Genomic DNA, 14,325 nt, shown 5'->3' with positions numbered 1-14,325 from the left:
AGGCAGTTATTGAAGGAAAGTAAATTTTTGAAAAGTCTTTATTATGATCCATGAAGTTTTACATATAATAGATAAACAATCTGGTGCTGGCAAAACCTGTGTGCCTTCAAACATAATCCTGGTGAACAGCAGTTTCCCTGCCTAAGTTTTAAAAGCGTATTTTAATAAAACAATAATTAATTTATAACTACTATGCTCCAAAATACCAAAAAAAACTAGCACCACTTATTGCAGCAATACTTTAGATCCTGCAACCTTGTAAGTAAGCAAGCAATCTACAAAGGTTGAATGAAAAGTAATGGCTCCAGCTCCATAACTTTAGTTTGAACGGGGATACTTGGATAAATGAAACAAGAAAATAATCCTTGGAACAAGCTTTCTTGTTGCCAATATTTACTGTATTTCTCCACATAATCATCACCATTCTCTACATGATTCTGCCAACAATGGACAATGTTCTTAAAACCATAACAAAATAACTTTCTTCAACGTCCTAAATGTCTTTTCCACCTCTTCATTTGAATCCAGCAGATGTTTGCAAAGATATTTCTTCAATTTTGGGGAATGAAGAAGTTATATGCTGCTAATTCTGAACTATTTGGTGGAGAAGATAACATGATGAGATCCACTTTGCAACTGAAATGGTCTTTTGGGTTAAATGTGAGACCTAGCTAGCATTATCGTATTGCAAAAAAAAAATATTCCTTGTAGTTCTAAATTTGAACATTTTTCAATCATACCCAAGTTTTATGTGTTGCAGTATAGCACTGAGTTGATAAGTGGTGCCAGGTTCAAGAAAATCCATGTGAATTATACATCTGCATCCCCAAAAGATTATGAATTTTCCTGGGTTTTGATTTCCCCATCTCCACCTCCAGTTAAAGCTTTGTGATCATATTCCACGGACTGAAGCTTCATTTCTGTGTCATAATAATGAGCCTGTGTTTTATGGCTATCACAATACTTTGAAACAATTCTTCACCTTCCTTATCACACCATGACAGTAATTGCTGGCAAATTTCAATTTTTGAAACTTTTATCTCTAGTGTTGGCATGCAAAAGAACACATCTTGTTATTAACTTTCTATCACTGAAACGCATCAATTTTGTGACCCATTTTCTGTGAAATGTCAAGCTGGACAGTAATTCCCTTTGAATGATATATTGAATATCCTTAATCAGAATTTGTTATATGAAATGTAATGGTTGATATCACGGGTTGATTCTTTTTTTCTTAATCACACGAAACAGTTCTTGGTTTACCTTCTTACATTTTTGGGACCAGCAATGCACAATATAATACAGTCAATATAGTCATCATAATTTCAGTGACAAGTTTCAATTGGAAGAACTTTTTCAGCAGTCAAAAATTCAATTATGGAATGCTACTTAAAGAGTACTCACAGAAGGTTCATTTTATGAATATTGACTTTTTCTTTTAACAGTAGTTTTCCACCAACTGAAGCAAAGAAGCAGATTCTAAAGAACATGTCAGATCTTTTAGGGTATTAATAGAGCCATGTGTTGGCAACTTAAAACACTGGAAATATTCCCACGTAGTTTGCTTTCTGTTAATGTGACTGATCATGCTCATTATGGCAACTATTTATGAAACAGGTAAATCTCCCATGGTAGCCATTTTGTGAGAGTGCTCATGACCTTTTAAAATTCCAGATGTGATTCTGATTCAAAAGACTGTCCTGCTCCTGAACACAGAAATATCATATTCTTTTTTTTAAGGAAAATAACTTTAGGATTAAAGTGATGGTGCTTTGCTGAATAAAAAAGGAGTCTTCTTTGAGACAAAATTAAATTCTTAATGCCTGTATCCATGTGCCAATGTAATTTTCCTGGCAAATAGTTTCTTCCCTTTGTTTGACTTTTCCAATTAGCCTATATTTCTTAGTAGTTGCCCATCCAAGTACTAACCAGACAACCTTGCTTAGCTAGGCAAGAGTGATCAATACTCCCTCTTGCTGCAACATATTATTGTAGCCTGGAGAAGACATCATACATTCAATTAACATCTTTTCTTCATGAACCTGTGAGAGCAAAGATTATGTCCAACATATCAAGAGCAGGACTAGAACTTTTGCCACTGTTGCAGTGATGTGGCAAAGGTTCAGCTCATTACTGTTTCCCATAAGAAGGCCATTTATTTGGGGGGAAAGCATGTATTGTAGGTGCACTTGGGAACTTTTTTAAATTAGGAATTTTAGAGAAATTACAAAGAAAAATTAAGAAATAAATAAAAAGCAAATGCAGTAAAATGCAAATAAATAACAAATCTAAAATGCAGTGCAAATTATGGTTTTACAATGAATCATTTATTAAGTTATGAATTATAGGGTAGTTCATGCCATTTGAAAAAAACAGGAATGACTATAAAGCTTTAACCTGGGTAGCTATTCTTCCAATGAAAGAATCAAGCAATCTTTCCAGGAAAAACTGATGATATCCAGTAATCATATACAAAGTTACCTCAGGATATTTTGAAGAATGCAAGATTTAGTAAAGTTTAATAAAAAAAAAATATCAGGGGTTGAAGTGGAATTCAACTTTTAAAATTTCTTTTTTGGGACTTGGGAATCTGAGGAGTTGGAATTTACATTCCTGAATGTAGGTCCCTAAGGACAGTTTCCCTATTTCCCCATGTTTCTTCCTCTGCACAGCACTTGCTATTTAGCTGCTCTTTTCTTTTACTGTGTCTTTCTTTGCCAGTTTCTGAAAAAGATAACTGTTCAGGAGAGTTACTATTGGCAGTGAAGAATATCAAGGCGTCAGAACAGCCACAGCCTGAACAATGTGAATTGGAAGGGTGAAAGTTGATTTGAGGTTTGCATCTGCAAAGTATACCTTAAAGCAGGGGACTTCAAACTTGACCCTTTTATGACTTGTGGACTTCAACTCCCAGAATTCCTCAGCCAGTGTGCCTGACTGAGGAATTCTGGGAGTTGAAGTCCACAAGTCATAAAAGGGCCAGGTTTGAAGATCCCTGCCTTAAAGCAACAGCACTGATGTCTCTGCTTTAAAGATATTTCTAAGCAGTGCTATGCACATGTCTGCCATGTTTTAAATCATCTCTTTCTCGTCAATTCTTGATCCTTCTGCACCCCTAACTTCTATTTGGGTTACTGTTTTATCCTATTCAAACACTGAGTGTCACAAAAGACATGCGGATTGTCCCAAAGCTTCATGAAGAGTCATAGTCTCCATTTGCAGATCTGCCAGTCTCCCACATATTTATTTATTCTTGTTTATTTCCTTCTGAAAAAAATTAAAAGCTTAATTGCTGAGAACAAAATGAAAACAAGCAGTACTGCAAACAATTACTTTTATCCAATGTATGCAGGGGTATGCTAAATACTGGGTTCACTAAAATCAATTCAAGCCATAATTATACTGTATGACCTGGGTCTTTTTAAACTCTTACAGTGATATTAATCTGGTTGATAAAATATAATTACAGTAAGTCCATTTCTAACAAAGTAATCAGGCTTGTTATAGACACTTGTAAAGCTTAAATTAATGAAAATCTATTTAATTAAACACATGCTACTTTTTAATTAGAGTAATCTCTAACCCAGTTATGTGACTCAAAATGCACACATATATACACATAGCTTCGAGGAAGGAAAAAGGCTTTTAACATTTTTAAAAGGCTGTCATATTTCTTGAGTAGCACATTGCTTTGTTGCAGATAAAAATGAAACTCTTTGAAATACTAATTCACTGATTAATTTTTCAGAATGACAATTCATGTTTCCACAGATTATACTAAGAAAAAATGTAGCTTACTTGGGTTCTCTTAACATTTCAATCCCCAACAAAGCATCTTCCAGGTGTGTTGGTTACTACAATTCTCAGAATTCCCAAGTCTGGGAAGTCAAACTTAGCATGCAATAGTGAACACAGCCACTGTCATTTTAATTGTTCACGGTTTGGTATGTTTTGTGAACTTGATCGAGCATTCATATAACATGGCTTAATGCAATCAGTTTTATCCTTATACTTTTTATCTCTCTATGTATATTTTTATCCATATAAACTCGAGCGCTACTCTTGAAAGTTGCTTTATTTCTGCTTATTTGATTGAAAAAAGAATGTTAATGGTAAGGGTGGATTGTGTGAAGAATACAAACCATAGCCTAATTCCCTTCAAGATTTAGGAATTACAGTATGTCTCACTATTATTACACTTCACCATCTGGTTCTACTAATTACTGCACAATATCCTAAACAGGATCTTGTAATGAAATTTCACCATCTACAGTTATTTAGAAAATTGTAAAGGGGTGTTTAAACTACAGCTTAGTGCAGCACACATGAGTACAGTACAATACATTTCACCAAGCTATTAGGATATGCTCTGTGTTCTTCTTTTTATTACCTGCATGGGCAGAACTAAGACTTCAAAAGCTTTACTACATATTGTAGTTAAATGGAGTGGGTACGTTTGGTGCAACAAAAAAGGATTAATATTAACCACAAGCAATTTTAAAGAAACTCATTCCAAATGATTAGTGCTAGCTACAATTCCAGATCCAGATGACACCATGATTGACTAAAACTGAAAGGGAAAGAATCTGGCATTTTCCTCCTGATAGTTGGAGAAAAGAGGAAGAAGTCTGCATGCCCAAGGCTTACTATGGTTTTTCTTCTATTCAGGGGTAGCAATGTGTACAGGACACCAGCAGATGATGTGTGACCCGAACATTAAACAATCAGTTAAAAACACATGTGAGATCTTAAGGAGTAAGCAGAAATTACTTCCATTTCACACAGGTAGACAAATGCAGAGCCATTACACTCATTTACCAATCCAGGGAGCATACTGATACTAAACCCAACCTTAAGAAAAGGTTCAGCTTTATGTGAACAGTGCATTAATTGAAAAGCTCAGTACTGAACTTTCAATCAGTATATATTGATTATTGTGCCTGTGCTGCAGAAAAACACAATGTTTTGTCACTCAGAATGTATAATTCCATTTTTCACTCACCTGACCTTAGAGTTCAAATAGGAGTCATTCCAAGATGCCAGCAGCTGAACTTCTGAACTTCTCAGGACAAATTATAAAAACACTTACACTTTTTGAGAAATTTTCCACCCCACCTCAGCTCGTTCTTTAACTATTACCATTGCAAGAAATTTAAAAATGTGCTATGAAAATTGTGATATAGAAATCAAATAAATAAATTCTCAAATCCAATTTTTTAAAAAAATGTAATGCCCCAAGATAGTGCAAACCTATTATAAAATGTTTGGGCTCCTTATGATACATACAGTTTCTTGGATTTAGATAAAAATTATTATAATACACACTAATCAAAGAGTGTTACCTGCTTTCTGACACTGAATGATTTTGTCGTATACAGTATCTGCTGTTTCTATAAGAAACTTGCTCTCTTGAATCATCTGTTAGAGAAAATCAAACAAGAAAATGTCAGTTTGATCATTTCTGTCACAACTATTTGATGTTCAATGTAGCATAGCATGTCAAAAAGGTTGTTTTTTTCATTTCTGTAAAATGTTTGCCATTCAATGCAAAGAGTGCTGATGAGGGAACTACAATAAACCTTTTTAATGTCAAGTAGACATTATACTGACAATTAGAAGGAAATGCAACAAGTAATTAGCAGTAGGAATTGAAGGCTGGAGATAACTACAAAGCTATCTATCTCTTGAGCAATTCTAAATAAGTTGTATGTCAGGTTACATGGGGAATGGAATCCTCCGTGTATGCTGAGCCTTCAGTATGGACCCCATATTAATATTCTCCATATTAAGTAATCCTTCTGAGAAAATTTGGGAGATGCTGTTCATCTCCAGCAAGGAAGAGACAAGTCCTATTCAGTAACAATCATCCACATGAGGATAAATGTAATACTTTGGGATTTGTTTCATTCAGATCCATGGGACTTGAAAGTAAGCCTTCATAATATTTAGCAAAAAAAAAAAAATGCATATTAACCAGTGCTCATATAATGTAAAAAAGCCAGTATCACATCAGGCTGTTTCTATTTACCCCTATTTTAAACAGGATGCATGTGCATGTCCACATATACACACCACACACAGACACACACACACAGAATTAGAATGTAATATTTCCAAAGAATTAAAGGCTACTAGACAATCATACCCTGTTGGGTCATCATTTCAGATATATTTCCTTTCAGAAAGAGAGAAATAGAATGACCAAGGTTGGATGAACAAGCAGTGGGATGGATGAACAAGCAGTGGGAGCAGGGGTTCTGACTTCCTGCCAGCTTCCCCACTGAATCTGGCAGAGATTGTGGGAATCTAGCTGAGAGCACTGGAAAGCTCTCCTGCCCTGCCCTCCCCTTTCCTCCCTTTCCCTCTTCTTCCCAGCAGGCAAGTAAGAGAGAGAGAGAGAGAGAGAGAGAGAGAGAGAGAGAGAGAGAGAGAGAGAGAGAGAGAGAGAGTAGATAAATCTCTCTCTCTCTCTCTCTCTCTCTCTCTCTCTCTCTCTCCACACACACACACATACAAACACACAGAGGGAGAGAGGGAACGAATCTTCCTTAGGAGAAAGCAGGGAATCTTGTAGCAGTTTGTCACTTTAAAAAATGATACTGAATGGATGTCAAAATATTGTTCCTTAATAGGAGAGCATATGGCTTCCAATAATTGTTATTACAACATAAAAGAAAGGAAGACAAAATAAAAGTGCAAAAATCAAAAAGATAGCAGTGCCCTGGTGGAAGCATTACTAGATACCAAGATTTTTGCTCAATCACATTCCATACAACATTCTAGCAAGCACAAAAACATTGTAGACTCCCTGGGATTTTTTTTAAAGGCATTTGTGTTATGATTTTTTAAAAATATATACACTTTATATACACACATATATATATATACATTATGGGCTATCCCGGGGCATGCAATAGAAGGAATAAGGAAAGGAGTGAAGATGGACAGTATTTCTTATAAACAATTACTTAATTGGGATGGGAAGAATTGGCAATTAAAACATATAGATGAATTAGCACAAGAAGATATTATTTATTCGTGGTTTCAGTATAGACAATTATTGGAAAGGTGGAAGATAGATTATAAAGTGGGTTTGATTAGAGAGGATGAAAATTTGTTGAAACAAATTAAAGATCAAAGTCGATCTCATATAAAAAGAATTTATGATGTACTAGTGGAGTTGGATTCAGAAACAGAATTAGTTAAAGATTGCATGGTTAAATGGGCTCAAAATTTTGATGAGCTGGTTTTATTAGAAACATGGAAGATAATTTGGGTGAGGAATGTTAAATTCACGCAAGCTCAAAATTTACGGGAAAATTTTTATAAAATGTTTTATAGATGGCACCTTGATCCACAAAAGATGTCTCGTATGTATTCAAATTTGCAACCTAAATGTTGGAGATGTGGTTGTTTGGATGCAACGTATTATCATATTTGGTGGTCATGTAAAAGTATAAAAGCTTTTTGGATAAAGATATGGTGGAATATTCAAAAAATTTTTGAAAGAAGGATAAAATTCACTCCACAATTGTTTTTGTTAGGTATTATTGTTGATTGTGATGATAAAGAAATTATTTTAATGTTAAATTTAATTACAGCGGCAAGGTTGTTGATAGGACAATATTGGAAGAAGGAATTTTTGCCTTGGAAGAATGGTTTTTTAATGTTTCTTATTTATCTGAAATGGCAAAAATTTCGGCTTATTTGAAAGATCAATCGCAAGAGAAATATCTCTTGGTGTGGAAAAGATGGATAAACTTTATACAGTATAAGTATGATTTAAAAGATATTATTTAGCTTTTGAATAATTTATGTTTAAAGTTTAAAGTTTAAGATAATAAGTATTTTTATTATATATATATATTGGACTTTTTTATATATATATATATATATATATATATATTGGATTTTTTTTTAATGTAACTTTTGTTTGAGGTTTACTTAAGTTTAAATGTTTTGTATTCTTAGTTCTAGTTAACCCTGTATTCAGCTCTGGGAACAGGGGGGGAGGGTTTTTGGGACGGTAGGGAGGTAGTGGGAGAGGGATCTTATTGTAAAATTGTAAAACTTTTAATAATATATATATATATATATATATATATATATATATATATATATATATATATATATATATATATATATATACACACACACACACATACACACATACACTTGAGTGGTAAGAAAATGCAGTATTTTTACAACGTAACTGCAGCTTTCATGGGAAAAATTTGCAGCTCCTGCTCTTTCATGCATATACAGGACAGCTGAAAAACAACGGGAAATAGCATTTATTTCTTGGCATTGAGCCCCTGAAATTTGAAAGTATAGTTTCTGAGAGTTTGAGGAGCTATAGAAAAGGGTTTTCAGAGGCCAGTGGGCCCAGGCTATATGCTTGTATTTTCACACAGCTCTGGTACAGTACAGTGTTGATCATGTTTATAATGCAGTCCAATGTTCTACACAATACACAATGTTGCAATAAAGAAAGAAATACTGTATCATGTCAATACATTTGTCTTTCTATATCAGAATGATGTGCCATTTACACATAGTTCCCTATATCTGCGAGAGAAGGAGGAGATCATATAGGCCAGACATGTCAAACACAAGGCCCAGGGGCCGGATGCGGCCCGTAACATGATTTCATGTGGCCTGCGAAGCCATCTTGGAAACAGTGAGGGAATGGCCCCCGCAGTCTTGGCCCTGGCCCAGGCCGCCCGGGAGCCAATGTACAATTTTGTGGTGGCCATCTATGCTGAAATGCATTCAGTCTTAGCTCCACAAGGCCATCTGAAAACAGCAAGGGACCAGCCTCTGCTGCGTTGGCCCCGCCCCTGGGCGCATGCTGGGGAGGTGTCACCCTTTGTGAGGAATGAAGAAATGCACCATCGCCTGGAATTGGCCAGCAAATGGCCCTCGCCTACCTCACATATCCAACTTGATGGGCTCTGGGGGAGAGGTTTCAGCAGGCAGTGGGACGCTGTCCTTACAGCGCCAAGAGGCTGAGCCAGGCGGCGCAAATCCAAAAAGAAGCGTGCCGCTGCTCATCCCCCAGCCTGCCCGATTTCAGCAGGCAGCAAGGTGCAAAACTGGCGAGCTTTGCACTGTCCAGCTCAGCCTCTCAGCGCTGTGAGGAGAGTGCCTCGCTGCCTGCTGAAACTAGGCAGGCTGGGGGCTGGATGGCATTGCACAGGTAACGTCGACTCTCACGTTGCTCATGGTGTCCCCTCCCCCAAAGCCCACCAAACCAGATATGTGAAGTAGGTGAGGGCCATGTGCTGGCCACTTCCAGGCAATGGTGCATTTCTTCATTCCTCACGAAGGGTGACACCTCCCCAGCTGTGTTTCTTGCCTGTTTTTCTCCCTCCCTCATCTCAAATATTTTCCCACCACTCTGTTCTTAGGAAGGAAGGAAGGAAGGAAGGAAGGAAGGAAGGAAGGAGAGGGAGGGTCTGAGGGAAGTCCTACCTTAGTCCTGCCCTGCTGCCCTTTCACCATCCCCTTGCCCCCTCCTCCTGGCCTATCCTGGGGGTCTCCCATCCTATTGCTAAGGAAGCTTTGGATACAAAGCCAGGTCTCCTCCCATGGAGAGGGAGTGGGCCTCCCTCTGACTTTGCCCTTATACCTATCACGAGCAACCTGGCTAAGGAGAGCAAGCACAGCAGCAGCAGCTTTGAGGAGGAGCTAAGTGCAGCTGGGCACCCCCTTGGGGAAGTGGGGCTGGGTTGGTGCCGCGGGTGCTTGAGGGCTGGGCTGGGCATTTTGACCTCTGCTGCCCAGGACTCCAGGAAGCCCGCAGCACCATCCAGCCCCAACCCCGCATGGCCTGAGAGGAATAGTGAGGCTCCTCCAGTGGACCATGCCTTGGCACTTGCCCTGGTCCCACCCTCTTCTGCCAGAGACCCTCAGATCTGTCCCACTCCTGCCCAGGCCCCAACAGGCATCCTTGACATGAACAATGAAGAGCTGGTCATGCCCTCCCAGTAGGCCACACCCACTCCAGCCACGCCCATCCAATAGACCGTGCCCACCCTGGGCACACCTACCTGGCCCCCCGAGGACAACCACAATGCTGATGTGGCCCTCAATGAAATTGAGTTTGACACCCCTGATATAGGTCATTTCAGATTCTCTCTTTTGTAAAGCCTGTTTTTAATTTTTCATGCATGAATTTAATTTAAAATATATGATGGCATCATTCAGGAACTTTCACTTCACTACTATAATACATTATTTCTACTTTTAAAATGTACATGCTGTCCTTTAAAACAATATTTTTCCAAAGCTGGATCCAAACACTACGTTAAGTTAAAAATAATGGCTAAAATATACAGCAGAAGATATAAATTAGTTAAGAAACTATATTCTGTCTTAAACATTAATGTATTATAGATTAAATAAATACTGTATTTTAAATAAATAACAGATTAATAGAGTTGGAAGGGACCTTGGAGTACTCCAATCCCCCCCCCCTTCAGCTAGATAAGCAAATCTTAAAAAAATGTTGCCCAGTCATTTCCAAATAACCCCATGTCATCTGCAATGATCTCAAAGAAGAAAAAAATGAAAAACAAATTATCTTCTTTCCATTTTGGAACAAAGAGGAGGATGGGATTTTGATGATTACATTTTTATCCCCTTTATTATTTCTCTCTCTCTCTCTCTCTCTCTCTCTCTCTGTGTGCTTCTGTGTGTGGTGAGTAGCTCTAATACTCCTGCCACCTATTTTCCCCACAACAGCAACCCTGTGAGGTAGGATGACAAATAGTTCTATAGCTTTGAGAATATTCTCATTAATATAAGTTGCATTACTATATTCAAATAGACATAATTTTGGAAATTGCAATGAAATAAAAATTGTAAAAACAAAACAAAAACCCAACTCTAATAAAACAAATCTGAACAGTATAGAGAGAAACTGCAGGACAAGTGAGAGAGCAATTATGTTCCAGATATTGTCCTACCGGGACACACACACACATCATAAATTCTTTGCTTTCCATAAAAAGAACAAAATTAATTATGGGGCCTTGCTGCCAGCCACTTCCTCAGACTACACAAAAAAGGAGATGACTGCATAGTCTGAGAAATTGGAATGCAAATGAATCCAGAGTCATTTCAGTGAAGAATCTTACATGAAAGCTAAAGGAAAGATGATATTAAAAGAACCCAACATAAGATAAAAATATGTTAGAATTCAGTGTCTACATATATGTGAGTAGAGGTCATAAAAGGAAAAAGAATACATTCAATTTGAAACAAAGTATTTGAATCCAGATTCCAATATAATATTTTAAAAATACCCCGCCCCCCAAAATGAAAAGCTAGTCAAACAAACTAACCGCCTGGTAACTGGACTATTCTGGCTACCTGGTCAAAATACTTTTAAAGCATGGGAAACAAGTTGCCTCACAAGCTATTTTATATTACTTTTCATAATAAATATAATGTTTAAATGTAATAGAACAGAACTGTGGCTAAGGGTTAAAGTCCTTATTTTATACATGTTTGCATTGACCTGTTATGATGCTTTTAAAATTACGTATTTATTTTTATTTTGTCCCAGTATGTGCTGTATTTACTGTAAACACCTTGAGTGCTACTCAGATTTTAACCCAGCAATTTATCCCAAGGGTAGTCTGAGGTAAAAGAGGACAAGGTGCCTAAAATCCCCTACCAAACTTCCATGGCTTGAAAGTAGACCTGGGCCTCTGTCTCCATGATCTTAGCTCTGCAGCCCAATCACAACCCCAAACTGGTGTGGAGGGCAATTTTCACCATAGTGCATGGGAAGGTGAGGGGATTTTGGGTGGCACGTCCATCCTAAAATCATTTTCTCACCCCAATGTGGAATAGGTTTTTGAAGCAAAGAATTTTAAGAAGTCTCCCATATCAGCAACTGAACTCCTCATTCTAAGTCAGGGTTCTTCAAACTTGGCCGTTTTATGCTTGTGGACTTCAACTCCCAGAATTCCTCAGCCAGACATGACTTGTTGAAGTCCACGCCATAAAACGGCCAGGTTTGAAGACCCTTGTTCTAACTATAGTGCAGAACAAAGGGAAGATTTGAGATAGAATGTAACTGGGATGGGAACAATGAAGTCTCTGCCTCCTATTCGCTAGGATCCAAGCATTTGACATTTACTTCCAATAAGAATAGGATGTTTTTTTCCACCTTGTCTTGTTTGCAATTTGTGAAATTCTATTAATCAACCATTTGTGTTTTTTTCCCCCAAAAAAGTCTATACTAAAATTTTCATGTAGCATAGATTGTATTTCTCAATACAGGTATATGCATTTCTAAGTTTAAAAAATGGCCTAGTTAACACAATTGTATAAAGAACAGTCTCTAACAACATAAATTTTGTACATTCTGAGTGCATGCATCTTTAAATTGTTGACAAACTGCATTGCAAAATTCAGGAAATGTAAACTTTGAATATTAATTTTTTACTTTATACATTGTTAAAAATTTTAAAAAGTAGATAGGATCACCTTCAAATGTGAATTAAATGAGTTTCTTTCTCCCTTTTTTTTACATGTGTTACGCTTCCTTGATAAACATGGAGGCTAAGATTTTAAAAGCTACTTTGCCTACATATTATAGGTTATTCTTCTCATTCTACTGCACAGTATGAGGTTGTATTTATATATGGCCATTAATAAAAAAAATTTCACCGATGTTCTTGCTTTAACTCAAAACAGGCAAGATCTAACAGCTATAATTTCATAGGCTGTCAAGCAAGCTTTAAAATAGCCTCTTGGCAGTTTTTGAAATAAGTTTTGATTTATTTTGGTTTATTTCTGCAATGTTTTATATTTTGGATTGATGTATTTCAGTCAGCTCCTGAATGACAGGTGATTATTAATCACGTGCTTTCTCATTTCATTTATACTGAGAGTTGTATCAAGGATGCATTCCTTTGCCTTTTATTTAGATTTGGTTTTAGAATCCTCTGCCTACCTAATCTAAATTCTGGAAATATCAGAGGAATTACTCAGAAGTGGAGGGGGCAAGAAGAACATGACATTTTATTATATGCCAATATTTTAGTTGTAAATAAAAGAGAAGTATTTTTTCTAATTTCATTGATATTAAATTTGGGGTGCTGTCTATTACCTATAAACTGGAATAAATCAGACGAGGTCACTGGTTTAGAAAAAAATATGTTTTGGTGATTTATTTATCTATCATATTTCTGTCCTGCTTGCTCCTAATCAAACCTGTCTGTGGCAATTCGGAGTATAAATTCAAGGCTACAATACAATCAAAATCATCTCTACATTCTAAAGCATCAGATTTATCATCTCTGCAAATAACAATAATATGCCAATTACTACATTAAAAAAACACAGTTCTGTTCTAAAATATCCAAGCTATAATCTTAACATTATTTTTTGAGATGAGGGCTTGGATAAAACAATAGAAATAACTATGTCTTGGATTAACCTCATCAGTTGTGGCATTGTCCCTACACTAAAGCCTTTTTCGTTTTGTTTTATTATTTAGTTGTGATTTTCTTCCAGTCTTCTAGAGTATTAGCTATACTATTCAGTTTTGTATTATCTGCAAACTTCATAAACATCTTCATTCAAAAACACAAATAAAATACTAAAACATAAAAGGACCCAGGTCTGATCCTTGTTGTAACATTTCTGAATGTAGGTAGTCCTCAACTTACATTCATTCATTTAGTGATCATTCAAAGTTACAACAGCCCTGAAAAAAGTGACTTATAATCAGTCCTCACACTTATGACTGTCACAGTATCCCCATAGTCATGTGATTAAAATTTGGCTTGGCAATCAGCGTATATTTACAATGATTGCAGTATCCCAGGATCATATCATGGTCAATTATGACTTTCCTAGCCAACTTCTGTCATGTAAAGTGAATGGAGGAAACCATGATTCACTTAACAACTGCAGTGACTTGCTTTAACAACCATGGTAAAAATGGTTATAAAATTTGGCACAGCTTGTTTAACAACCGTCTTGCTTAGCAACAGAAATTCTGGTCCCAATTGTGGTTGTAAGGTGAGGACTATCTGTACTTGTATAGGTGTCACTTTGATAGTAAGAGGGCAGCATATAAATTTAATAAATATATATGGCATGGATCCAGGGCATCTGAGGAGCTGTCTTGGCCCAAGGAGTTTACCCTGTCCCACTCCCTCCAGCAGAAAAGGATATGGACCCTGGATGTTAATTTCAGCTTTTAGTGTCGAAGAGAAGAGGCTTTTTGCTGTGGCCCCTCCCTGTGGAAGCTTCTACTGTCAGAGGTGATATCTGCTCCCACCCTTTTGGTCTTCTGAGGGG

At 36.9% G+C, this 14,325-nt stretch overlaps 1 protein-coding gene across 3 annotated transcripts in view; it reads right to left on the bottom strand.

Annotated features, from left to right (window-relative positions):
• Positions 1–14,325, bottom strand: part of PLCL1 (phospholipase C like 1 (inactive)) — a 212,195-nt gene that overhangs the window by 26,192 nt on the left and 171,678 nt on the right. For all 3 annotated transcript variants that reach the window (XM_039347996.1, XM_039347997.1, XM_039347998.1), the window contains exon 4: positions 5,343–5,418. In XM_039347996.1, the coding sequence (XP_039203930.1) occupies positions 5,343–5,418 (76 nt within the window). The remainder of the gene's footprint in view (positions 1–5,342; positions 5,419–14,325) is intronic.

This window comes from Crotalus tigris, unplaced genomic scaffold, assembly GCF_016545835.1.
Source record: "Crotalus tigris isolate CLP2741 ecotype Arizona unplaced genomic scaffold, ASM1654583v1 scf7180000018105.1476442, whole genome shotgun sequence".
In the NCBI taxonomy this organism is placed as follows: domain Eukaryota; kingdom Metazoa; phylum Chordata; class Lepidosauria; order Squamata; family Viperidae; genus Crotalus; species Crotalus tigris.
This window is presented reverse-complemented; position numbering and strand designations above follow the sequence as displayed.